General features: G+C 38.3%; 1 protein-coding gene across 1 annotated transcript in view; it reads right to left on the bottom strand.

The window, feature by feature from the left end:
• The window catches only part of CPS1 (carbamoyl-phosphate synthase 1), a 117,302-nt gene that overhangs the window by 45,556 nt on the left and 50,450 nt on the right, over positions 1-21,296 (bottom strand). Inside the window, exons 18-21 of the mRNA XM_037042024.1 lie at positions 20,786-20,996; positions 19,236-19,434; positions 15,606-15,782; positions 11,394-11,512 (exon numbers count right to left, since the gene is read on the bottom strand). Of these exons, the coding sequence (XP_036897919.1) occupies positions 11,394-11,512; positions 15,606-15,782; positions 19,236-19,434; positions 20,786-20,996 (706 nt within the window). The remainder of the gene's footprint in view (positions 1-11,393; positions 11,513-15,605; positions 15,783-19,235; positions 19,435-20,785; positions 20,997-21,296) is intronic.

A 21,296-nucleotide genomic window follows, 5' to 3' on the forward strand; every position in this document is an offset into this window, starting at 1 on the left:
TAGACTTAAATTCCTAGTGACACATCACATTAGATCTGTGTTAACTTGAGGACTACTACCTACATGGAAATCGAAACTCTTTATCATTGAAGGTTTGTTTACAAGAGGACATATAAATGTCTTAGCACGTTAGTAACCATGACAGCAAAAAATTCTCATGTGTTTCACACTAATGACTATGTATGTGCTCAAGAACAAATTGATCGGCTCACTTTTTACACTCTCTAGAGCAAAGCATGGTCAATGAAATCATGCCATTGGCTAAGAGTACGCAGGAGGGTAGGATATGAGGCAGTATGTGCAATGTCCACATGGCCATGTTGATACTGATGTACTGGCCATTACATTATCATTATATTTACTAACTGCCAGTTTCAGCCTTGATAGGTAAATGCCATGGACCAAATCTAGAGTCTGGCTCCAACGATAAGAAGAAAAAATGCTGAGGAAAATCACACAGATGAAACAACAAAAATATAAAGAGTTTTTTTAGCATGCCAAGAAGGTAATAAATGCTTCAGAAATCCAAATGCTAGAGGACGAGGAAGAAGGGGAGGAGCAGTCACAGAAGGCGAGGAAAAGGAAGAAGAGAAACAGCAGCAGTTAAGTGGAACAATACTGGCCAGTCACCTAAATTCGTCCCGAGCACCCTAGCTCTCCTCAGTTTCTTCCCTCTCCTCTGTAGCATTCCTGTCTCCCTACCTGGAGGAGGCGAGGGCCACCGAATCATGACTCCCTGCAAATCACAAGTGTTCTTTCGAAGAGAATGTGCATCGGGCATTTCCTCTGCTGTGGGAGGCGTGCCCACTGCCCTATGCTCCTCAGGATAGAACACCACATGATTCACCTCCAAGGGCATGTGCTCCCACAGAGGCAGAGGCCCGGTGCTCCCACAAAGGCATCTTGCAAGGGTGTCCAACCCATGGCCCGTGGGCCACATGTGGCTCAGGATGGCTGTGAATGCAGCCCAACACAAAACCATAAACTTACTTAAAACACTACGAGATATTTTTTTTTGTTTCCATTAGTGCTTGTGTGCTCAATGTGTGGCCTAAGACAACTATTTTTCTTCCAGTGTGGCCCAGAGATGCCAAAAGTTTGGACACACCTACCAGGTGTGAATGAGCAAGTGAAAAAATTCTGGGAGGGTCAGTTGGTGATGAGCTACTTTCTGTAATTATAGTTCAGAGCACCTATTCAGCCTAAATTTAATTTCTATTGTACACTTCAGAAGTGTTTGACTCACACCTGCATTAACATAGAAGATTAGGTATTTGCATTTTATTTAAAGGAAGAAATATATGCATATGTGTGTATGCATGTGTATATACAGTCTTTTATTATCAACATAGCAAAATGTAAAAAGAAAATCCTTATCCTAGCTCCCTGTACCCTTGAAAATTCTGTTTATGTCTTAGAAAGGCGACCCTGGGGGCTGTCTCCCCGCCAGACCCCCGTGTTTTCCCCACCAAAGTTCTCAAGAAGGGCACATCACTTATGATGCTTCTGCTGTAAATGGGGTCGACAATTCATGCAGGAAAACACTCGGCTCACGACTTGACAGCCAAGGAGGGACTGATCTCCAGCTGTCTGACTTAAAAGTCATCTCTCTTAAAAGAAGCTTTTGAAAAGGCTCAGTGACTAGAACCAGAAGCAGGAGCCCTGGGCTAGATTCCTTGCTTTCCCCTGACTCACATCTCGTGTGACTCAGCTTGACCACCCACGAAAATAGAATGGTGATTATTTTCTTCCCCTATTATAACAGAAATGCACTTACAGGTCACCAGAGAAACAAAGTCTCTGTATTCTAAATACCGTAAGTATAGACATTCTGCCTTAACCTTCCCTGCTGGTTAATTCAGAGCCTTCACTGAAACTATAAATATTTATGTGTATTTCTCAGAAAAACTTTTCTAAAATTTACAATCTTGAAAACTTAGACAATTTTTTCATCAAAATTTTACAAATTTTGGTTGTTCTCAACAGGCAATAGGGATTTTATGCCCATGTAAGCATTATAATGCTTACACTGTATATAATTCCTATATGAATAAATTTCCTTTTATTAGAAAAAGTTTATTCAGGGCCATCTTAGCCAATTAACATATATGTAGTCACTTGAAAAATGAAAAACACTAGAGGTGTTAAATTAAATGTCTTTTAACATGGAGTGAGTGTATATGTTGGACTATATATAGTTTAATTAATAAATCTGTGGGTCTCTGTAAGCAACCAGAAATGTTAATGCATTTTCTTCTTCCAGGTCCGTTCTTTGGTGTGATGAAAAAAATTCTGATTTTCACTTTGTACCAGGAATAGCTCTTCGTTTATTTCACAGGCATGTTATCATGCCAATATCATTAAATGCTTACTCAATGCAAGGCCAATTTCCAAGACAATACATGGTAAACAAAGAATGGGAAGCCAATCCTATCTCTTCTAGAACTCACACTGCACTTTAGAATGGTGAACTCTACTTTGCATAGGCACAAATCAGCAAAAGCTGTTAAGAAAAACTTATAATAATGGCATATTGGGATTTGCCCTAATGGAATTAACAATTTCACTGGAGGCTGTTGCTAGCATACTTGTAATAATTACAGAACAATGAAGTGAAACTGTGTGGCTCGAACTATACACGTTGTACAAATAGGTAGATAATATCCACCTTAATTCTGTTCATAGATTTCATTTCTTCATAGAAAGATTCCCATTTTTAGTAAACAGAACATAAATATAACAAAGTACAAGCAAACACAATATGTCACTTTCTAAGCAGAATTCTTCCGCTTACCCACCTCCTCGTTCTTATTGCACATCTGGTCCTTAAAGTCCAGCTGTGACTCTTGCCTCCCTGTCATCAGACTGGGTAGACTTGCTCAACTCTCTTCCGAAACCACACAATCTTGTTGAAAGCGTCACTTTATTTGTTTTGTTTTAAATTCCCTCTTCCCTTGGCTTCCAAGACATTGGGATATACTGAAGGAAAAACACTGCCCTTGGATTCCAAAAGCCCTGAAAACTCGAATCCTAGCTTAAACATGCACTGCCTTTGAAATCTTGAAAAGTTTACCCAAACATTCTGAGCCATCGTTTGATCCATAAACTATGGGGTAGGGATGCATGCCTTCTAGGCACTCAATTTAAGAGTGCCTCAATCGAGACATGTAAAAAAGTATACATGCAAGGGTCTTAGAACTTTTGTTTTTAACCTCCAGCTTATAAACTGTAATGGTTTTGCGGTTTTGCCTCTTGTTGGTTCATTGAAAGTATCCTGTCATATATATATATATAACTATGTATATACTTAACCTCCAAAAATAGATTACAAACCCACCTAAGGCAGATTAATGACTACCAATCATTGATCAACAAATAACACTGGACCTAGTACCATGCCTAACATATAGTAGGTACTGAATAAATATTAATGACTGAACAGATGAAGAAATAACATTTGGTCTAATAACAGCAACTCCTTCAAAGAGAACTGCCATCAGGTAAATGCATAACCCATCAGGCTGAGACCAGAGATATCGGCATAGGGATAATCTGTTTATTCTGGACCGTTATTAGATACCTACATGAAAACTATGAGTATAGATTATTTTAAATCAGCTTAAACTTTCTGGAATTATGAAACATATAAGAATCAGTATGAAGAAAACTACAAGATTCATTTTATGAACGATCTGAAAATGAGCCTAAAAACATTTTATGTAAAACATCCATCTTGTCCATACCAGAATCATAGGGGAAAAGGGGATGGACTCACGTGAACAAGTATAAAGGCCACATGGACAATAACTAAGGGTGGGGGGCGGAAATGGGAGGGAGGCGGGGAGCATGGGGCGGGGGGGCGGGCAGGGTTGGGAATATAAGACAGAAACCTGTACTTGAACAAGAATTAGATAAAAAAATATTTTTTAAAAAAGTATTCTCTCACACTTTCAAAATGCATAATTATTTGTCAAAACAATGAAAACACTATTTAAATAATGAATTCAATGAGGGTTCTCTAAATATGAAGTATTTGGTGTAAAATTTACTATATCTGATTCAATAAATTATTTGAAAACTAATGGAGGTCTATTAAATCTATGTCGTCACCTACAATATCCTATCTTATTACATGGAAAGTAAAAACAAATTAAAAATTAAGTATATTTTTGGTGTTAGTTCCTAAAGGCATAGAAATTCCCACAGTAATACTGTTCTTTTATAGAGAAAAAATGACCTTTTTATGTAATTTTTTTAAATCTTCTTTATTGTTGCTCGAATATAGTTGCCTCTACTTTCCCACCCCCACTTTCCCCCGCCCCACCCACCCCCTCCTAGAAAATGACCTTTTTATGTGAGCCTCAAGATTCAGTACTCTTAGTGAGATACTCAGATAAGTTGTTTAGTGTATGAGGACTAAAACCGTAGAATGGTAATACATAGTAACTGATAAAATTGTTTTCCTTTAGATTTAATGACTTCATACACATCACATTTTCATCTAGCTGCATGGCTGACTAGTAAAATAAAACAGGAGCATTTTTTTTCACTAGGGTGAAACTGACACTTCAAAATAGAGTGTGAGTTGGTAGTCAGGTCAAAGGACAGAACCCTTACTCTACAACTGAAATCTATAGGTTCCACTGAAGTGCCCAAACATCTCCATTTCCATTTTACACTTAAAATAATAAATACCCACACATTTAGTATATATCTGAATGGCCACAGACTGGAGTGGGGAAAACAATAACATATCATAGCAAAGTATCATGAAAATTACAACATGTAATTTTATGTTACATATAAGATATATGTACTTCTTTCCCTAAATTTCTTCTATATTTAATATACTTCAAAGCTAAAGTTGTTCATTATTAGTGTTTTCCTACCAGAAAGTATAAATTATCATTAGAAAGAAGTACTGGCTCTTCTTTGTCTTATATCCAAGTTTTAACAACTTTTAGGTGACATTTTTGCCCCCGAAACTTCAATCAAATATAAGCACAAAACGTTCTTGTCTGGTTTTGTCATGCTTCGTGAGCAAGTTAAATAAAAAGTCCGTAGAAACTAACATGTATAGGAGAGGACATTCAAAAGGAGTGTTTCAGCTACGGTGACATCTGCATTATTACATCTGCCAGAAGTCTGTGGCTGCAGGGAAATGGCCCACCTAACTGAGCTCAATTTAGCACTTGGATGCCCAAGTGGAACTCACCAGGCTCGCCCCAGAGGGTTTTCCTGAGCCACAGGCACACCTATGATTTCTCAGGACTAGCCAATGAATGCAGTTTATCACATTGAACATAGTGGTGGCAATCGCATGCAAATTAGGCCCTCCGAAAGTACACTTCCTCACTTTTACTATTTATACTGAATATACCAGCAAGTACCAATGAAGGGGGGACAGATATTAGTATTATCAGAATTTTTTTAAAAAGTATCTATTATATGTAGTCTTATTTCCTGTAGATGTTATAATTTGCCTTTCCACACACCTAAATATATATATGTGTGTGTGCTTATATAAAATACGCATATATGGAAGTATGCATATATGCATATGTCTGTGTACATATGTATGCACACACAGGCATGTACACGTATGTGTCATATAAGGATTAAACACTGAATATCCTAGGCTCTGTGGTCCTGCTCAGGTTTGATCTCAATTCTGTCATTTATTAGCCTGTGACATCAAAGAAGTTGCTAAATGTCTTGGTGCCTTAGTTTAATATCTATAAAATCAGGATAATTACTGCCTTCCTTAGGTAGTCGCAAACATTAAGTAAAATAATGTGCTTAAAACAGTGCCTAATATGTATTCAATAAATTTTGTGATTAGTATTTTACACTTGGAAGGCACTCAAAATTATTTGATTGAATCACAATTCATGTCTCCATGTTAACAGAGTTCTAAATACATTATTTTGTTACTTTAGGGAAGCAGCTGTATCAGAAGAACCTGCTTGAAGAAGACATTTGACATATTTATTTATCTGACTTACACTACTTGTAATTTAGCCCTCCAGGCCCAATTTATTTGCAATAACCAAAGGTGAATCTGTCAATGCACTAATGAAGGAAGGAACTATAGGTAAGATGTGTGTAGTTTTTAATAGATGAAAATAAGCATATTTTCTTCTAGTGAATATTGGTCAAAAAGTCTATATGAGAGGAGTATTTATGTGTGAAAGAGTTGGTGCTGGCAGGGTAAATATGGTAAAAATAGTCATACCAAAGTTTGGCTAGCTCAGTAGTGAAGGCCAATGGATAAGTCTTATGCAAATGCAGCTCCATTAAAAATTCTGACAGGCTTAACTTCTCTGAAACTGCTTGCAAAGTGATCTGGTAACACGAAGTTAATAGATCAAACATCTAAACCCCAGGGCATACACCAAGAGGCAATGGAATCCTACATGATACAACTCACAGCACACTGAATAAAGGGAAAGTTTTCAAAACCTAAAGAAACCCACTGTGAAAGAGATTATCACTCCAGGTCGATTAATGCTACTACACCAGGTTATAACGTTGGGGAACTGCGTTGAACAATCAACTTTCCTAGCATGCCCTTGAGCAGACGTAAACAATTTAAGAGGAAAGGAGAAAGTCGGTGAACTCGACCAGGAAGAGAGTTGTTTGCCGAAGCTGTCTGAACACTGGTTATGACCATGTTGGTAAGAATGGATACACCACTCTGGAAGTCTCTCCAAGCTGGGATGCTGAATGAATAATTCTTTGTTTTTTAATATAAAAATATTTTAATATTCAACATTAAAATAGCAACCTGATTTTAAAGTGGGACAAAGACTGCAATGGACACCAAAGTAGATATACAGATGGCAAATAATCATATGAAAAGATGCTCCACATCATGTCAACAGGGAAATGCAAATTAAACCAATAGACAACACACTCATTTGGGTGGTTGAAATTCAGAACACTGAAAATACCAAATGCTGAAGATTTGGAGCAAGAGGAACTCTCATTAATTCCTGGTAGAAATGCAAAATGGTACAACCACTTTTAACAGTGCTTTATTTCACTTAGCATAATGCCCTTCAGGTCCACCTGTGCTGTCCCAAAGGGTAAGAGTTCCTTCTTTTCTATGGTTGAGTAGTATTTGAGTGGGTGATTCTTAATGCCCACTGATTTGTCTCATCATCCTGAAGAAGGCTGGGGTTTCATTCATCATCCTCAGCATAATACATGTTTACTTTCACCCTTCAAGGCAAGGGCTTTCTTACTGTAATTTGCACTTTTCTCAAATACATGGAAAACTTATCTGTTATTTCTTTAATGCTGACCTTGTTACAATCAGTTTTGTTTTCTTCATTCCAGTTGCTGGCCATTAACATATATACTAAAGGTGTGGGTATATTCAATTTGGTAGTCAAGTTCTAGACTTCCTTTCAGATGACTGTATATAAATAGAAGCATAGACCTGCCATAAGTTTAAGTAATAGCCCCATCCTCTGCTAGTGAATATGTTTATTAAATATCAGAAGAATGTTAGCATGATTAACAGCTGTAGAGTGGGAATTTTGTTTATTAGCATAATGGAGTGTTATTGATCTTTTGAAAAGGATTGCATTATTATCACTAGCTTCATTGCCTTCTTTTTAAAAAAGTAATTCTGGTATTAAAATAAGTGATGATACATCATAAAGCAAATTAAGAAATGCTGTATTAAAAATATATAAGCAAGTGCAAATTGTGATGCGAAAAATGAGCTTTTAAATGTATATATCCAAAAACCTCAAATAGTCTTTGTACGTTGCATTTTCCTTCTCAGGGGAAAAATGGAAAACTTTCTTGGGCACTCATTACATGCCAGGTTTCCTTTACACCTGCATCATTTAAGCTCCACAAACTATAAAGCAGACATCAGCAGAAAGAACGTGAGGCCAGACAAGTGAGGGAGGGGCTGTGCCCGTGACTGCACAGGAGGTGAAACTGCACACCAGTCCATCTGACCAGCTCCTTCAAGTGCACCTTCCAGTGCACAAGGAAGGAACCAAGTGAAACTCAAAGCACATCTAGCATTCCATACTCCATCCTCTCTTTAAGTTTCCTGTTTTCTCCCCCTAAGAGATGCCCAAAGCCTATTCTCCCAGGATCCTGTAACAAAAGTGCAAAAGGACCTGGCATATTGGTACCAGAGATATTTTGAACCAGTAAGATTTGAGGGTTCGTTCAAATCATACCATATAAATAGCTACCTCCTGGGCCTCTCTACCTAGAGCCAGCTTTGCCAACACTGAAGCAGCTGAGATCATGAAACAAAGGGAACTACGAATAAGTGCAAATGAAAAAGAGCAAGTAGAACAAGTGATCTTAACTTTTCTCCAAACTGGCAATAATCAGCCACGTGACGCCCATCGTTAACAGACAGTGACTATTACTGTTGGGGCCAGTATATATGCCTTCATGACTAAGCCTGTCTGGATATTTAGAGGCTGAGAAAAAAGCAGATGTCATAATCCACAAAAACAGAAGACAGTGATGGTGAAGGTGATCAAAACAGAGCAAGAAAGCTCAGGTCCTTCACACGCGCCATCAGCTGCCATTGCTCTAAACTCCAGGACCTTACATGCCACTGAATGATTGAGACAGGTGGTTTCGGTGGCCACCAACTTTTTTTTCATTTATCTAACACTTCTAAATAACAACCAGTATCAAATTGCTATTTGTGCATCTATGACACACCAAAAGAAATTAATTAAACAGTGAAGTTTCACTCAGGTAAGAATGAACCCAGGGTTTAAGTTTACTAATGTCACAAATCATCTGTTGAAACCATTGTTAAGCATAAATTTTTTAGAATCTTTTAAATTATTAAAAAGCATTATATTAAAGTGTTTAATGTAGATAATTATGAATAGAAAAGGATCTCTATTTGCAAATATATCTATGCAAGAAAAAGAAGACTGAAAATGTTAAATCATCAGCAAATAAATACGACAGATATTATAAGTGACCTGAAGCAGTGATTTGTTCTAGTCTTCCCAGGACCTTAGTCACGACCAATATGCACGTATTTTGGTTAGCTAGAATCTCAACCAGCCTTCTGGTTGTAACAAAAACTACTCAATTAAAACATCAAATTTGTCTAAATATCAGAAGGTTTATCAAGTGGAAATTTAAATCACAATTACATCTGCTATTTTTCACCCCAGGCCTTTTCCACGCTACAGTTGGCATACTGTAAGGGCCTAGCACCCTCATGTGGTTTAATTGCAGCAGTTTCACAGGCATTTCAAATCCGTTGTCTGAAACTGAAAACAGTGGAGCACGCTATAATTCAACATGGACGCTCTGCGGGCCCCATAAACCAAGAAAGGAACCCTCAAGTCAGCAAAATTCCAAGACAGATGGATGGGCTCCATTCTGAACTTGTTTGCTATCCACTGTTCATTTTATGTGATCACTAGAAAAAATGACTTACAAGCAAGATCAGAATTGCTAGTTTTCAAAACCAAGCATTTGTTATGGGCAATTGTTGAATAAATGAAAAAGAACCTCGTTTTGCTCAAAAAGAATAGCAAGTGTTTTTAGTGCCCAGCTTGTATGCATCTTGTTTAAGTAAACACAGCAACGCCAGTACAAGATACAGTTGCTCAATCGATGAGAATTCAAGGTTTTGAGCTCTTCCACTGTCTTTGATCGCAATTTTTACTGATTAATTTTTCTACATTTTCCTATTGGGAACCACTCTGCCTGGTTTCAGGAGTTGTAACCGCCCCCCACGGATAAGGCTGAATGAGTGACCTTCAGACTTTAAGCCACTAAGGAGACAAAGCTTGTCTCCCTGGCAGGAGCACTGCTTCTGCTTCATCCATTTCTCCCCTCGATGCTTGGTCAGTTAGTCAGGGACAGGTAAGACCCCTCAGAGGAGGGGCAACCTAAGCCAGACACGATCACTTGGGAGGCCCTCAAGGAAGGACTCGAGGGGCAGCAGCAAAGAGGGGGTGATGGACCCTCACCCCCTGGCTATTCTGACACGGCCTGAGTCCCCATTTCCATCTGGGAAAAGTGCTTTCTGGCTCTGATCCACGCAGCCTAAAAACCTATGATGGGGAGGTGGTACAGCTCTCTGCTGGCTAGAGAGGGTTCTGGGGTGACTGGGCATAAGAAAAGAATTCGTAAAGTCCTGTGAAGCCTGCTTTGCTAAGAGTGCTTTCATTCATATAATAAGGGTCCAAGCAGGAAATGAGTATGTCTCCCAAAGTTTTTGCAACCCCCTTACCTGACAGACACTGACTGAGACTAAGCCCTCAGATTTCTTTGAAATGTTATCTACTGTTTGATCCTTGCCGCCTGACATTGATTGATGAGCTTTATCTGTATTCCTGTGTATTATGAACCTAATAAAAGCTGTTGAGGAAGGGGTTCTTAGTCCTTCTCCTTTGAGAGACTGACCACCTTTCCTCCCCAAGCAGATCATGTCTTGGTAGTTTCACTTTCATCCGTGGCAGATGGGGGAACTTGGGTGCAGTTTCCCCCACATTTTCCCACATCATTTAAGAACAATTTATCACACACAGGCAAAAAAAAAAAATCCTTCTCTGAACATATGCTTAGGCTTGTAGGTGAGACTTCTTTCCAATAGTATTTCAGATCTCTCTTAAAGGGGTAGAAGCTGAAGAACAATATACTGTGTTCCTTAAATTGGTAATAAGTACTCCTCTTATCCAAAATATATTTTTAAGACTTATCTGTGATTGCATAAACCTGAGGTGCCCCAACAAATGGTCTTTCCACAAAAAAAGTAAATTTTAAAGCATTGACATAACTGGAATATTCTGAACATGAAATTTTAAAAATAAGTGGCCATGAAGGAGGTAAAATGTAAATCAGTAAGAGGTAAAGAGTCTGTTAAGAGACATGAATGTGGCTTAGGCTGAACTAGAAGTCCCAATGTTAAAAATGTCAGTAAAAGGCAAGAAGAATACATTTGCTTGTCAATATACAGTAACGTGTTGTTTGATATTAAAAGAGAAAAACAGTCTTTAGAATTCAGAAAATGTACAAGAAACAGGCATATTACTCTTTTGATTATTCAAATTTAGACCTACGTATCATTTAGTACTTAAATCGCACATGATATCATAAAGGTACATTGATTTTCCTACATCCAAAAGGCCTAATAAGAGCATCATTATGTTTGATGGCAAGGATGGGGTAGAAGAAAGCCCAATATTACTATATACCTTTCAGGAGGTAAACATCTAAAAAACTGCCATTTCTTCTGGACAAAACTACCGCTTTCCAACCTTGACACTCTTTACATCATTGAAGCATAATTCTGGCCAAATGCTTCAGGGTGAGAAAAGACTCTCCAGAAATTGCACAGGAGGGGTCTGGAGCAAACCAGAGCTGTGCTGCCTTACCTACTGAGCCCCTTCAGTGTCTTCTCCATGTTCAGAATGTCACTCATCTTATACAAAAACCACTTGTCAATGGATGTGAGCTTCGCAACCTCATCAAGGGGCATGTTGTCTTCCAAAGCCTGCCAAAAGGAGAAGAGATATATTTTCCGGCAAACATGCTATAAATGTCTTATTTGGTTGAAAACATAGAGCAGCCACTGTTGCAGACCACTCTGCCTGGTTCTGGGAATTGTATCTCTACCCCTTCTGGCTAAGGGAGAGGGACGACCTCTGGAATGTGAGCCACAGGAGACAAAGCTTGTCTCTGGTAGCAAATGCTGCCTCAGTTTCTTCTCCCTGCCCCCAAAGTTTGGTTGGCAGTCAATGACGGGTAAAACCCCTCACAACAGGGGGGGGGGGCAACCTAAGCCAGCAGACTCGATCACGTGGGAGGCCTTCATGGAAGGACTGGGGTGGGGGCTGCAACAAAGAGGGAGCAATGGACTCTTGCCCTCCGGCTTTGTCAAAGCCTGAGTTCCCATGTTCTCTGGGAGAAGCTCTTCCTGGCTCTAATCCCCTGAAGCCTGAGTACCTGTTGGGGAGAGGTGCAGCTCCTTGCCTTGCTAGAGCATGTCCTGGGGAAAAATCTGGTATCACAAAGACTTCCTGATAAACCTGTGAAATCTGCTCTACTAAGAGTGCTTTCACTCATATGTTAAGGGTTTGAGCAAGAAACCCTAAAACTCTGTTCTTGACAGACTCTGACTCATACCAAACCCTCGGATTTCTTTGAATTGTTATCTACTGTTTGATCCTTGCCTCCCTGTGTTCCTGTGTGTTGCAACCCAACAAAAGGCCCTGGAGGAGGGGACTCGAGGCCTTTTTCCCGAGAAACTGGCCACTGCTCACGGCCTTTTTCCTCTGGAAAAATGGCCACTTCTCCTCCCTAAGTAGAACACACAATGTCTCGGTCACATTTACTCTCATCTGTGGCACATGGGGGGACTTGAGGGGAAAGTTGCCCCCACAAACCACCCTGCTCCTTGTTATTCAGAGAGCCTGAGGCTATAGACTGAGACCTGAGACATGAAACTGATTTCATATCAGTGATGTTGCTCCCAATAATCCTACAAATACTGCCACCTCTTTCCACAGGAACACACAAAGGAGATGCTCTGAGTTAACCAGAGAGGTGTGTGTTTCAAAAAATCTCCCTAAATAGGCTGGGTCTCCTGCTCTTAACATGACTGTGATACCAACTATATCCTAAAATTGGGACATCTTATTGAAATTAAATGGAATCTCTTGAAACTCCAGTTAAGCCAAATTGGTGAGAAAATCTAGAATCATTTGACTTGCATTTGGATAATTATCCTTCAGTAAATCGCATATTTTTATCACTTCATTCCACATGCATGCAAACTAGTCAGTGAGAATTTATAGATCTAATTTGGCTTCGTGTTCTTTCTATAGGATACATCCTCACAGAGGACTTCAAAAAAATTATTTTGAACCAGTTACTTTGACTTTTTCACTAAGCCAGGCATTTTACACACTCCTAATACATTCCAAAACAGAGTAGTAATAACTTCAGTTCCGATAGGCAACTCAGCCTTTTTCTGCAGCTTACTTTGACAATTTCTCAAGAGTAAAATCACAACTATGGGTTATTAGGCTAAGTAAAAAAGCCAAGTGTATAAAGGCAACTCTCAAAACCAAAACTTTCCTATTCAAAAGATGTCTACTTTTATATAGAAATAATCAAATAATATTCTAAAACAATATATTATAAAATGGCACAGTATATTTCTAGATCATATATATATATATATATATATATATATGTAACTAACAACTCTGTTGTTTTATTTCAACCCAGGGAGCTTAATTTTCTTAGAAGTTTTACTTATTTCTGATATCAGTGAGACTATAAATATAAGTGTTGAGAGACAGCAGAGTTTATGATCTATTGACTGGAATAGATGACATCTAATGGGAATACTCAAAGGCCTGTTCATTTCATAAGTATAATTCTCCCTGTAATTACAGCCAGATTCCCAAGGACTTAATATTCTGTCATATTTTCCAAGTGATTAAAGCACAATTAACTGTTGGCTATCAACACTGGGAGGGGGATAGAACCTGAAGATAGCACGTTTTTGACAGACCGGAGGAAGTTTGCACACAATCACACAACGGTGATCACCACAGATTGATGGAGGACCTAGAATCCTGTAGTCATGTCACTGGGAGGAAGGACAAATACTGTCACATCTGAAGTTTTGAAGAGAAAGCTAGATCCCGCCCATGTTGGGACTTCATCTTCAAACACTGCGGCTTTGCCATTTGCACGGCTATAAAGAAGTTCATAACGACCCCAAGCAAGTTTGAGGTGACTCTAATGTCCCCCAAATAGAAAATAATGCCCTGTGCTCTCCCCAGATCAAAAGAGGTGATGGTCCAGTCCTCCTGAAATAAGACCGCTGCAAAAATCAGACCTTAGAGCAAGTCGGCCTTTTCTAAGAATCATGAAAGCGAACAAAGATTTACACACTCCCTTCACTCTTTCTCCCCTTCAGCCCTCTGAGGTCCTTAGACTCTTTGTCAAAATCACCACGTTCTCGGCTGCTGTGGAAATGAGCAGTAATGGTGACCTCTAACAAATAGAAATCAGCTCCTTCTCCCGGCACTCTGGCAGACAGTAACTCACACCTCAGCCCCTGCACTCCTCGCTCAAACACAGGGCACTCTGTGTAAGAAAGAATCTCCACACATTCCCCCTGAATTTTCATCTTTTATAAGTCTGTTAGAAAAGAATCAGAGGTTTGCTTGAGTTTTAACTGCCTGGCTGGGAACTTGGAAATACTTTCTTTTTTCATCTACCTGAAATTGGCAGAAACATAATAACTAGACTTAAGAAAAAAAATCCACTATTGCTTTCTGTCTGAAAAAATTATATTTTTCTAGATATATACATACACATATGAATGTGGCAAGTTATTTTTTTAAAAAAAAGACTGAAATGAAAACAATAAAGAAGGCAAGATGGCTTTTTGAGTTAGCCTCTCATCATTACTATCAGTCCAGAGAAAAATGTTAATTTTCTAGTACCTTGAAATTCAACATTGAGGAATGTTCATCAAAAGATACTACTATCTCCCAGATTTCAATGGGAACTAAATATTCTGCATGTAGGAACCATACGGATGAAAAGAATGTACAATATGTACAATAAAGGGAACATTCCCTCCCATCCTTCCCTCTTTACAGGACTCTCAATATACGGACGGAAAGTTGTAGTGAGTTCAGAACCACTGACGGCACTTCGATGTTGCAACAACAACGAATTACAGAGGGAGGTACCTCTTATAAAGACAAAGTTCCTGTTTCGCTCGACTCATCCTACAGGTACACATGCACACAGAAAAGGGTCAGCAGGGCTTTGCAGCCCCGGTGTCCTTCGACACGGTTGGAAGATTAACGCCTAAGCTGCCTTAAATGTCAGAAAACCATGCAGAGATGCCTGCCCAGACAGACCCCAGCTGCCCAAGTCACCTTTTATAAGATCAGATAAGCGGAAACTTCAAAACTCTAAGCATAGTAAACGTGAAAGGAGATTAATCTGGCATTTAATTTGCATCAGAGGGAACGAGGGAGTGGAAGTGAGAAATGCGTGGCTCTTTTTGTTCTAAAAGTAAAATCAATAAAATAATCGCATAGAAAAAAGCCTATAATTATGGAAGTTCTTTATAGTCTGTGTTTAAACACAGAAAAAGAAGCTGATAAAGAGTATTCTAGAGTTTTAGGTAACCTTTACTAAGTGATACTACTTAGATACCTTCTTTTCTAAAATATAACTTTACGTATTTTTAAGAAGCAAGTAATGAGCATGATAGGAAATGACACGTCAGTATTATCCAACCTACTTAAGAGTGTTGATGCCACATACACTAAGAGGGAGGAACATTTTTTCTCTGCGATCATCCCTTAAAACTGTCCTGGGTCCTTAAACCTAGACTTAAAGTCTAATAAAAAAGCATAATCTTTCATTAATTACTATAGAATAACCTGACGAAATCCATAGATATCCCCAATTTAACACTCCTAAGATAATTCAAAATTTCCCCCAAATCCCTGAATTCAAGATCACGTTGTGATTCAGCTTTACTTTAGTGTTCAGCCTGTCTGTATTCTGAAGGTAATATTGGCTCCGGGCCCTTTGTCATATATCACCTTGGCAATGGCATAGATGCGGGTGCTGGATGGGTTGGACAGCTCTCCTCTGAGGTCTAGGTTCGATGGCCAGTCTTTGTTCATGGGCAGATGGGAAGTGAAGCCATTGATGGACGGGTGGCACATCCGCAAAGCCTTCTGGAAACTCTCCTCGAAGGTACGACCGATAGCCATGACCTGTGATACACATTTAAGAGATGCTGTTTGAAGAAGGAGCTGATGTGTTTGTAATCCATAACAGAACAAGAAAGAGAATGCTTTTCAGAAAAGACCTAAGAATAAAACATACATCAGAAGGACACTACTCAAATTTGGCTGTGTTTTTTCTTCTTTTCTCCTTTCTGCTGTGGTTTGATAAAAAAAAAAAAGTCTTCACCATTAAGTCAGTTATTTACGACTTACAGAATTTAACTGTATTTGCTGAGACTGGTGAGGAAAGCCCCTATACCTCCCCCCGACTGGAGTATTTAAAATAACGTATCTGTGGCTAGAGCAACATAAACCCTTCCCTAATAAGATCTTGCTTTGGTGCAGATGTCTTTAGAATATGAAGCAAACAAAGAGAAACTAGGCACATCTTAACATGTGAAAAAGACCTATTTATAAACAGGTATCAGTCAGTACCCAAGATAGGCAGGCTTTCTTTATAGCAAAGCATTCATATTAATAGAACCTTGAGAACCATAACAAATATTGATAAATTTAGATTTTGAGAGTAGGTGGAGACTAAATTCTCCATGACGAATTCAATGTGTCTTCCCACAATCTTTACAGTTCATTGTACACCAATCAATTAGAAAGACCACGCGGTGATTTAGTTTGGACAAGTTACAAGTCAGAACCAAACTTAAATTGATTTTGAAGCCTACCCAGTTCTTTTCAGTGGATAAACACTGTCTTTGAATCTTTCCACTGAATAATAGATTGCTAGGCATTTTAGGTTGCCAATTAAAATAGTCAGTCATAATGCTATCATCAGTAAACTTCCATGATTCCTCAAACAGACACTAATTCCCATGAATGTCATTTTAGAAAATCTTCATGTCGGTTGTGTAATGAGATACATATGCCAAGATCGCTACAGCCAAACAGATAGCCTTGCCTCACTGTTCCAAATTTAATTAGAAATAAGGGAAGGTTTTTAAGAGTAGGAATAAATAAAATCTTAGTCCAATTCAGATATGCAATTTGCAAGACACAGTGGTATTTGAAGAGTTAGACCCTAATGTTCATAGGTTTGCTTGCCTAGGGATAAGAGAGACTACAAGATATAAAATGTTTTATGGCATATCAAATTAAGGAAATATGTTTGAAAAATTTAATAAAATTTGTAAATATTACATATTTAAAAGTTGTCCCTATAATATAACTAGTTCTATACTCACCATAATTTTTATTATTATTTATGTATACTGTACATAATGGTATATGAAATAAAGGCAATAAAAGAGAAAAACTTTCCTATATATTAATACAGGAATATATAACTGTGTTTACTCAAAATTCATGCCTTTTAATACTTTGTATTATAAAAATTCACATTCACTAAGTGAAAATTTCACCATTTTTCCAGTGGAATCTTGGCTTTCCCTCATTATATTCTATTACCTTCTTATAGCACCTGTATATAAATAGTGTATTTTAACATTTACATAGTTTAATTTATATCATTTCTGGTTCACTTTACATATTCCGAACTTAGCAAGCACAAACAGTGTGTCACACTTATCATCTTCCTCACTGTTTTATCCCCCTAGGACCTGCATGTAGTAAGAAGTCAGGAAATGTTGGCGCCCCTGAGTTGAACTAAATGAACTAAACAGGAAAATTAACTGACAGCAAAAAACCCCTCAGGTGATCAGCTGTAGATGAAGCCATTACAAATTACCTCCCATTCTCTTCCTTTACTGCGAACATTATGAAAAGGGACACTGCACATAAAAATGTAACCTAAATAACAGGCTTTGGGGGGATTTTTTGGCAAAAACAGCAGCAACAAAACTTTTCATGACATTTGAGTTCTAATTCTACAGTGTACCTTGAAGCATAATAGAAAAAAATAAGATTTAAAACAACTATGAAGGAAGAAAAACGACTACTTTTCTTTTACAGCTGGAAAGACATTTTCATTTAAAAGGTCAAATTGTTCCTTGTCAGTTATTACTTTAAAACCTACTATTAATACCTTGGAAACTAAGGAAACCAAAACAGTAATAGTTCTGCCTTTCACATGTGAATATGATTGATCAGTAAAATGTTGGGCCTTTTTTTTTCCTTTTCACCTGAACTGCTGATGAATTTAAGCTTTCTTTCCTGTGATTGGTGGCATGCATTTCTAAAATGACTCATCTGAATTTAGGGCTATAATCTGTGTCACGGCAAAAATGAAGGCCAGTAAGAATGGCAGGTCACGAGCAGTTTTTTTGCTCTGTAATCTAACTGGCTTAGATACCTAGGCATACACTAAGCAGTTCTACATTGACCTTTTTGATGAGATAGATGAGATAAGGTAAAACAGACAGACAGAGATATATTTTGAGATTTGTACATACTGCTGGTATTCAAAAATTCTACCCATAAACAATGACAATAATATCATTGCAATACATTTATTAGAAATGTGGTATGAATCTACCTTTAACATTATTGCTAAGCATTTATATGTATTAGTCCTAAACCTTATAAGAGCCCTACACACTAAGTATCATCATCTCCACTCTTCAGATGGAGAGGCTGAGGCTCCAATGCTGTGCATGAGTGTTTCTAGCAAGTAAGAGGCAACACCAAGAGCAAAACCCAAGTTCACCTCGTTGTAAGGCTAATATTTTCTCTACTATGCCAACCCTCCTGGATGCAAAGAGAAATAAAGCTCTTGGTGAGAGTGGCAAGCAGCTGAATCTCAGAGGTAGGGAGCTAAATTCCTTTGTTTTCTCCTGCACATGGAACACTGCTTATTTGAAGATGGAATAATCAAAAACTAAATTTAATTTAAAATTTAAAATAGAACATTAGGTAAAACTGCAAGGTACCAGAAGCTTGGAATACTTCAGTATAATAAAAGGGGCCTTAATATTCCACTATGCCCTTCACAATTTAGAATTTTAGACCTAGAAGGGCCATGAGAGACTTTCCAGTCCAGCTTCTTTCTTTTGCAGACATGATGTGGAATGGGAGGTCCACAGAGATTATAACTACAATTTACATGGACCAAAGTTGAATTTTTATTGACAGATCAGTGGGTTTTTTGGTACATCATGTTGTATTTTATATAGTATTATTTCCTTGATTAGATTATAAAATATATTCAAATTCAGTTATGTAAATATAGGCATGTGTTTTTATATATGTGCATATATTATGTACCTACATATATAGCTTCTCCTTTTGAATGCTCTTAGAATACTAGAATGCGTGGATGCTCTTAGAATCCGTTAAATGGGGGTGTAACAAATGTCTCTGCTAATGGTCTAATAGAAAGATGGTGGAACACTAGACATGACATGAAATTCCTATATACCTCCAACTAATAACAGAGTAAATATCAAGGCAACCTTAAGACTTTCAACAATGTTAAAAATTAGACAAAACAATTGAGAACAGGATGAAATAAAAAATTAACCAAGGACTCACCTCTCCTACACTCTTCATAGAACTACCAATCCGGCTAGATGTTCCATGAAAACGGTCAAGATCCCAGCGAGGAATCTTAGTAACCATGTAATCCAGGCTAGGTTCAAAGCAGGCTGAAGTCTTGCCCGATACAACGTTCTTGATTTCTGGAAGCGGGATTCCTAGGGCAATCTTTGCAGCAATGAATGCCAATGGGTAGCTATAAAGGAAAAGACAAATTTATTTATTTTTTCTTTCCACAATAAGTATTAAAAGCAGCCAAAAACATAAATTGGTCTTTCTTAGAAATTCTGGTATTATTCCACATCAGGATATAAAGCACACATAATTCTCCATTCTGAATAGATACATCCAGTGGCCACATCTACAATAATGTGAATCATGAGCAAGTAAATACAGAGGCATGGACTCAAAAGAATTCATTCTCTGTGTCTGACACCCAGTGCTACAGCTCTCAACCTTCACCTCTTCAATCCAAACTCAGTAGCTTCTTTGATAAACAAAGTACTCAGTTGTGTAAAACCTCCATGTCTGCCCCTGAGAAGAGAGTGGAGTTAGCTGAGACCATGGGGTATGGAATAGTCAGAAAATGTAAGCATTGCAAGCTTGGGTCCTTCCTCTATCTCCAAATTATCTTTGAACTTTGGATTTCCTATAAACCTGTCACTCTGGAAACTGGACTATCCTCCTCTGGAATGTCATTTTTGATAATAGTGTTTGAGAAAACAATTCATAGAGCCATGGGATTACATATGAGTCCTTTAATATAACTCCCCCATCTAACAGGTAAGGAGACTGACAGAGACACTAAGTGATACATCCAAGGTCTCACAGTGAGTAGAAGAACCAGGAGAATTTGGGTTTCCTGGCTCTCGCCTAGGGCAACATGCCTTCTGCCAGTCCACACAACACTGTGTAGCTATAGAAAAAAATGTTTAACAGTAAACATTTTGTTCAGTTAAATGCCATATCATTTAAATGCCATATGTTAAATAGATTAATGGAAAAAAAGGTATTGATTAATTTTCCCTCCAAATATGTTTGCCAACAGTTGTTAAATGGATAGCAAATTATTTATTTGGTGGCAGCATTTACCTATAGAAAAACCCTATATCGTTTGGTCTTGTCGAGTTTGCTAAACTAAAATAATGTCTATTGAACGCTTGAGTCAAATGAACTATGTTATTTGTCTACTATTTGCTACACCTGAAAAAGCCAACTGAGAACTAAAATTAAGAATTAACTTGTGCTTTTTTACAACATCTGCAAAGTGTAATTAAGAAGCAGATTTTTCTTAGCCTGTGTTGACCACCCAGATTTTGATTAGTTTATGATTAGCCAGCAAACAAAGCGAGCAAGCAATACTATTTGCCTCAATCTGGCAGCAAGCTCATTAATAACCACGTCCTTAGGTTGCTAAATGAGCCAGAGCCAGCATACAGAAATGGAGACTACAGTTTGTAAATGTAGCACAATCTTCACTAGCTGTCAATTTTCCAGTTCTCTCTGTGAAGAATCCACAAATCCATGGTCAAGCATCCTGGTCTTACCCAGTGGCCTTTGAGGCCAGGGCAGAGCTTCGGGACAGTCTGGCATTCACTTCAATGATGCAGTATTCCATTGAGGTAGGATGAAGGGCAAACTGAATGTTGCATTCACCCACAATACCCAAGTGGCGAACGACATTGATTGAAGTACGTCTCAACATCTGAAACTCCGCATTGGAGAGTGTCTGGGCAGGGGCCACAACAACTGAATCACCTGTACATCCAAGCAGCACTCATTAATTTATTTGCAGGATACAAGACACAGGACAGTCCAAGGGGTAGGTGGGGAAAGCATTATCTTATGGTGATACATATAAGGCACATCGGGTACTATTTCCTCGGATTCTTGTTTTACCTGCCTTATTCCAACACATTTCCAGATACCCTTCTAACCTTTTCCAAGCTCATCTAGCTGTCAAAGCTTCTGTCATCTTACAGAGAAACATTCACTTCTTCGATTTCTCTTCTCTTCATCTCCAATCATCTCTCTCTCAAGTTCTTCCTTCCATAAAAT

The sequence above is a fragment of the Sturnira hondurensis genome, unplaced genomic scaffold (genome assembly GCF_014824575.4).
Source record: "Sturnira hondurensis isolate 20B ecotype Veracruz unplaced genomic scaffold, ASM1482457v3 Scaffold0003681, whole genome shotgun sequence".
Classification (NCBI taxonomy): domain Eukaryota; kingdom Metazoa; phylum Chordata; class Mammalia; order Chiroptera; family Phyllostomidae; genus Sturnira; species Sturnira hondurensis.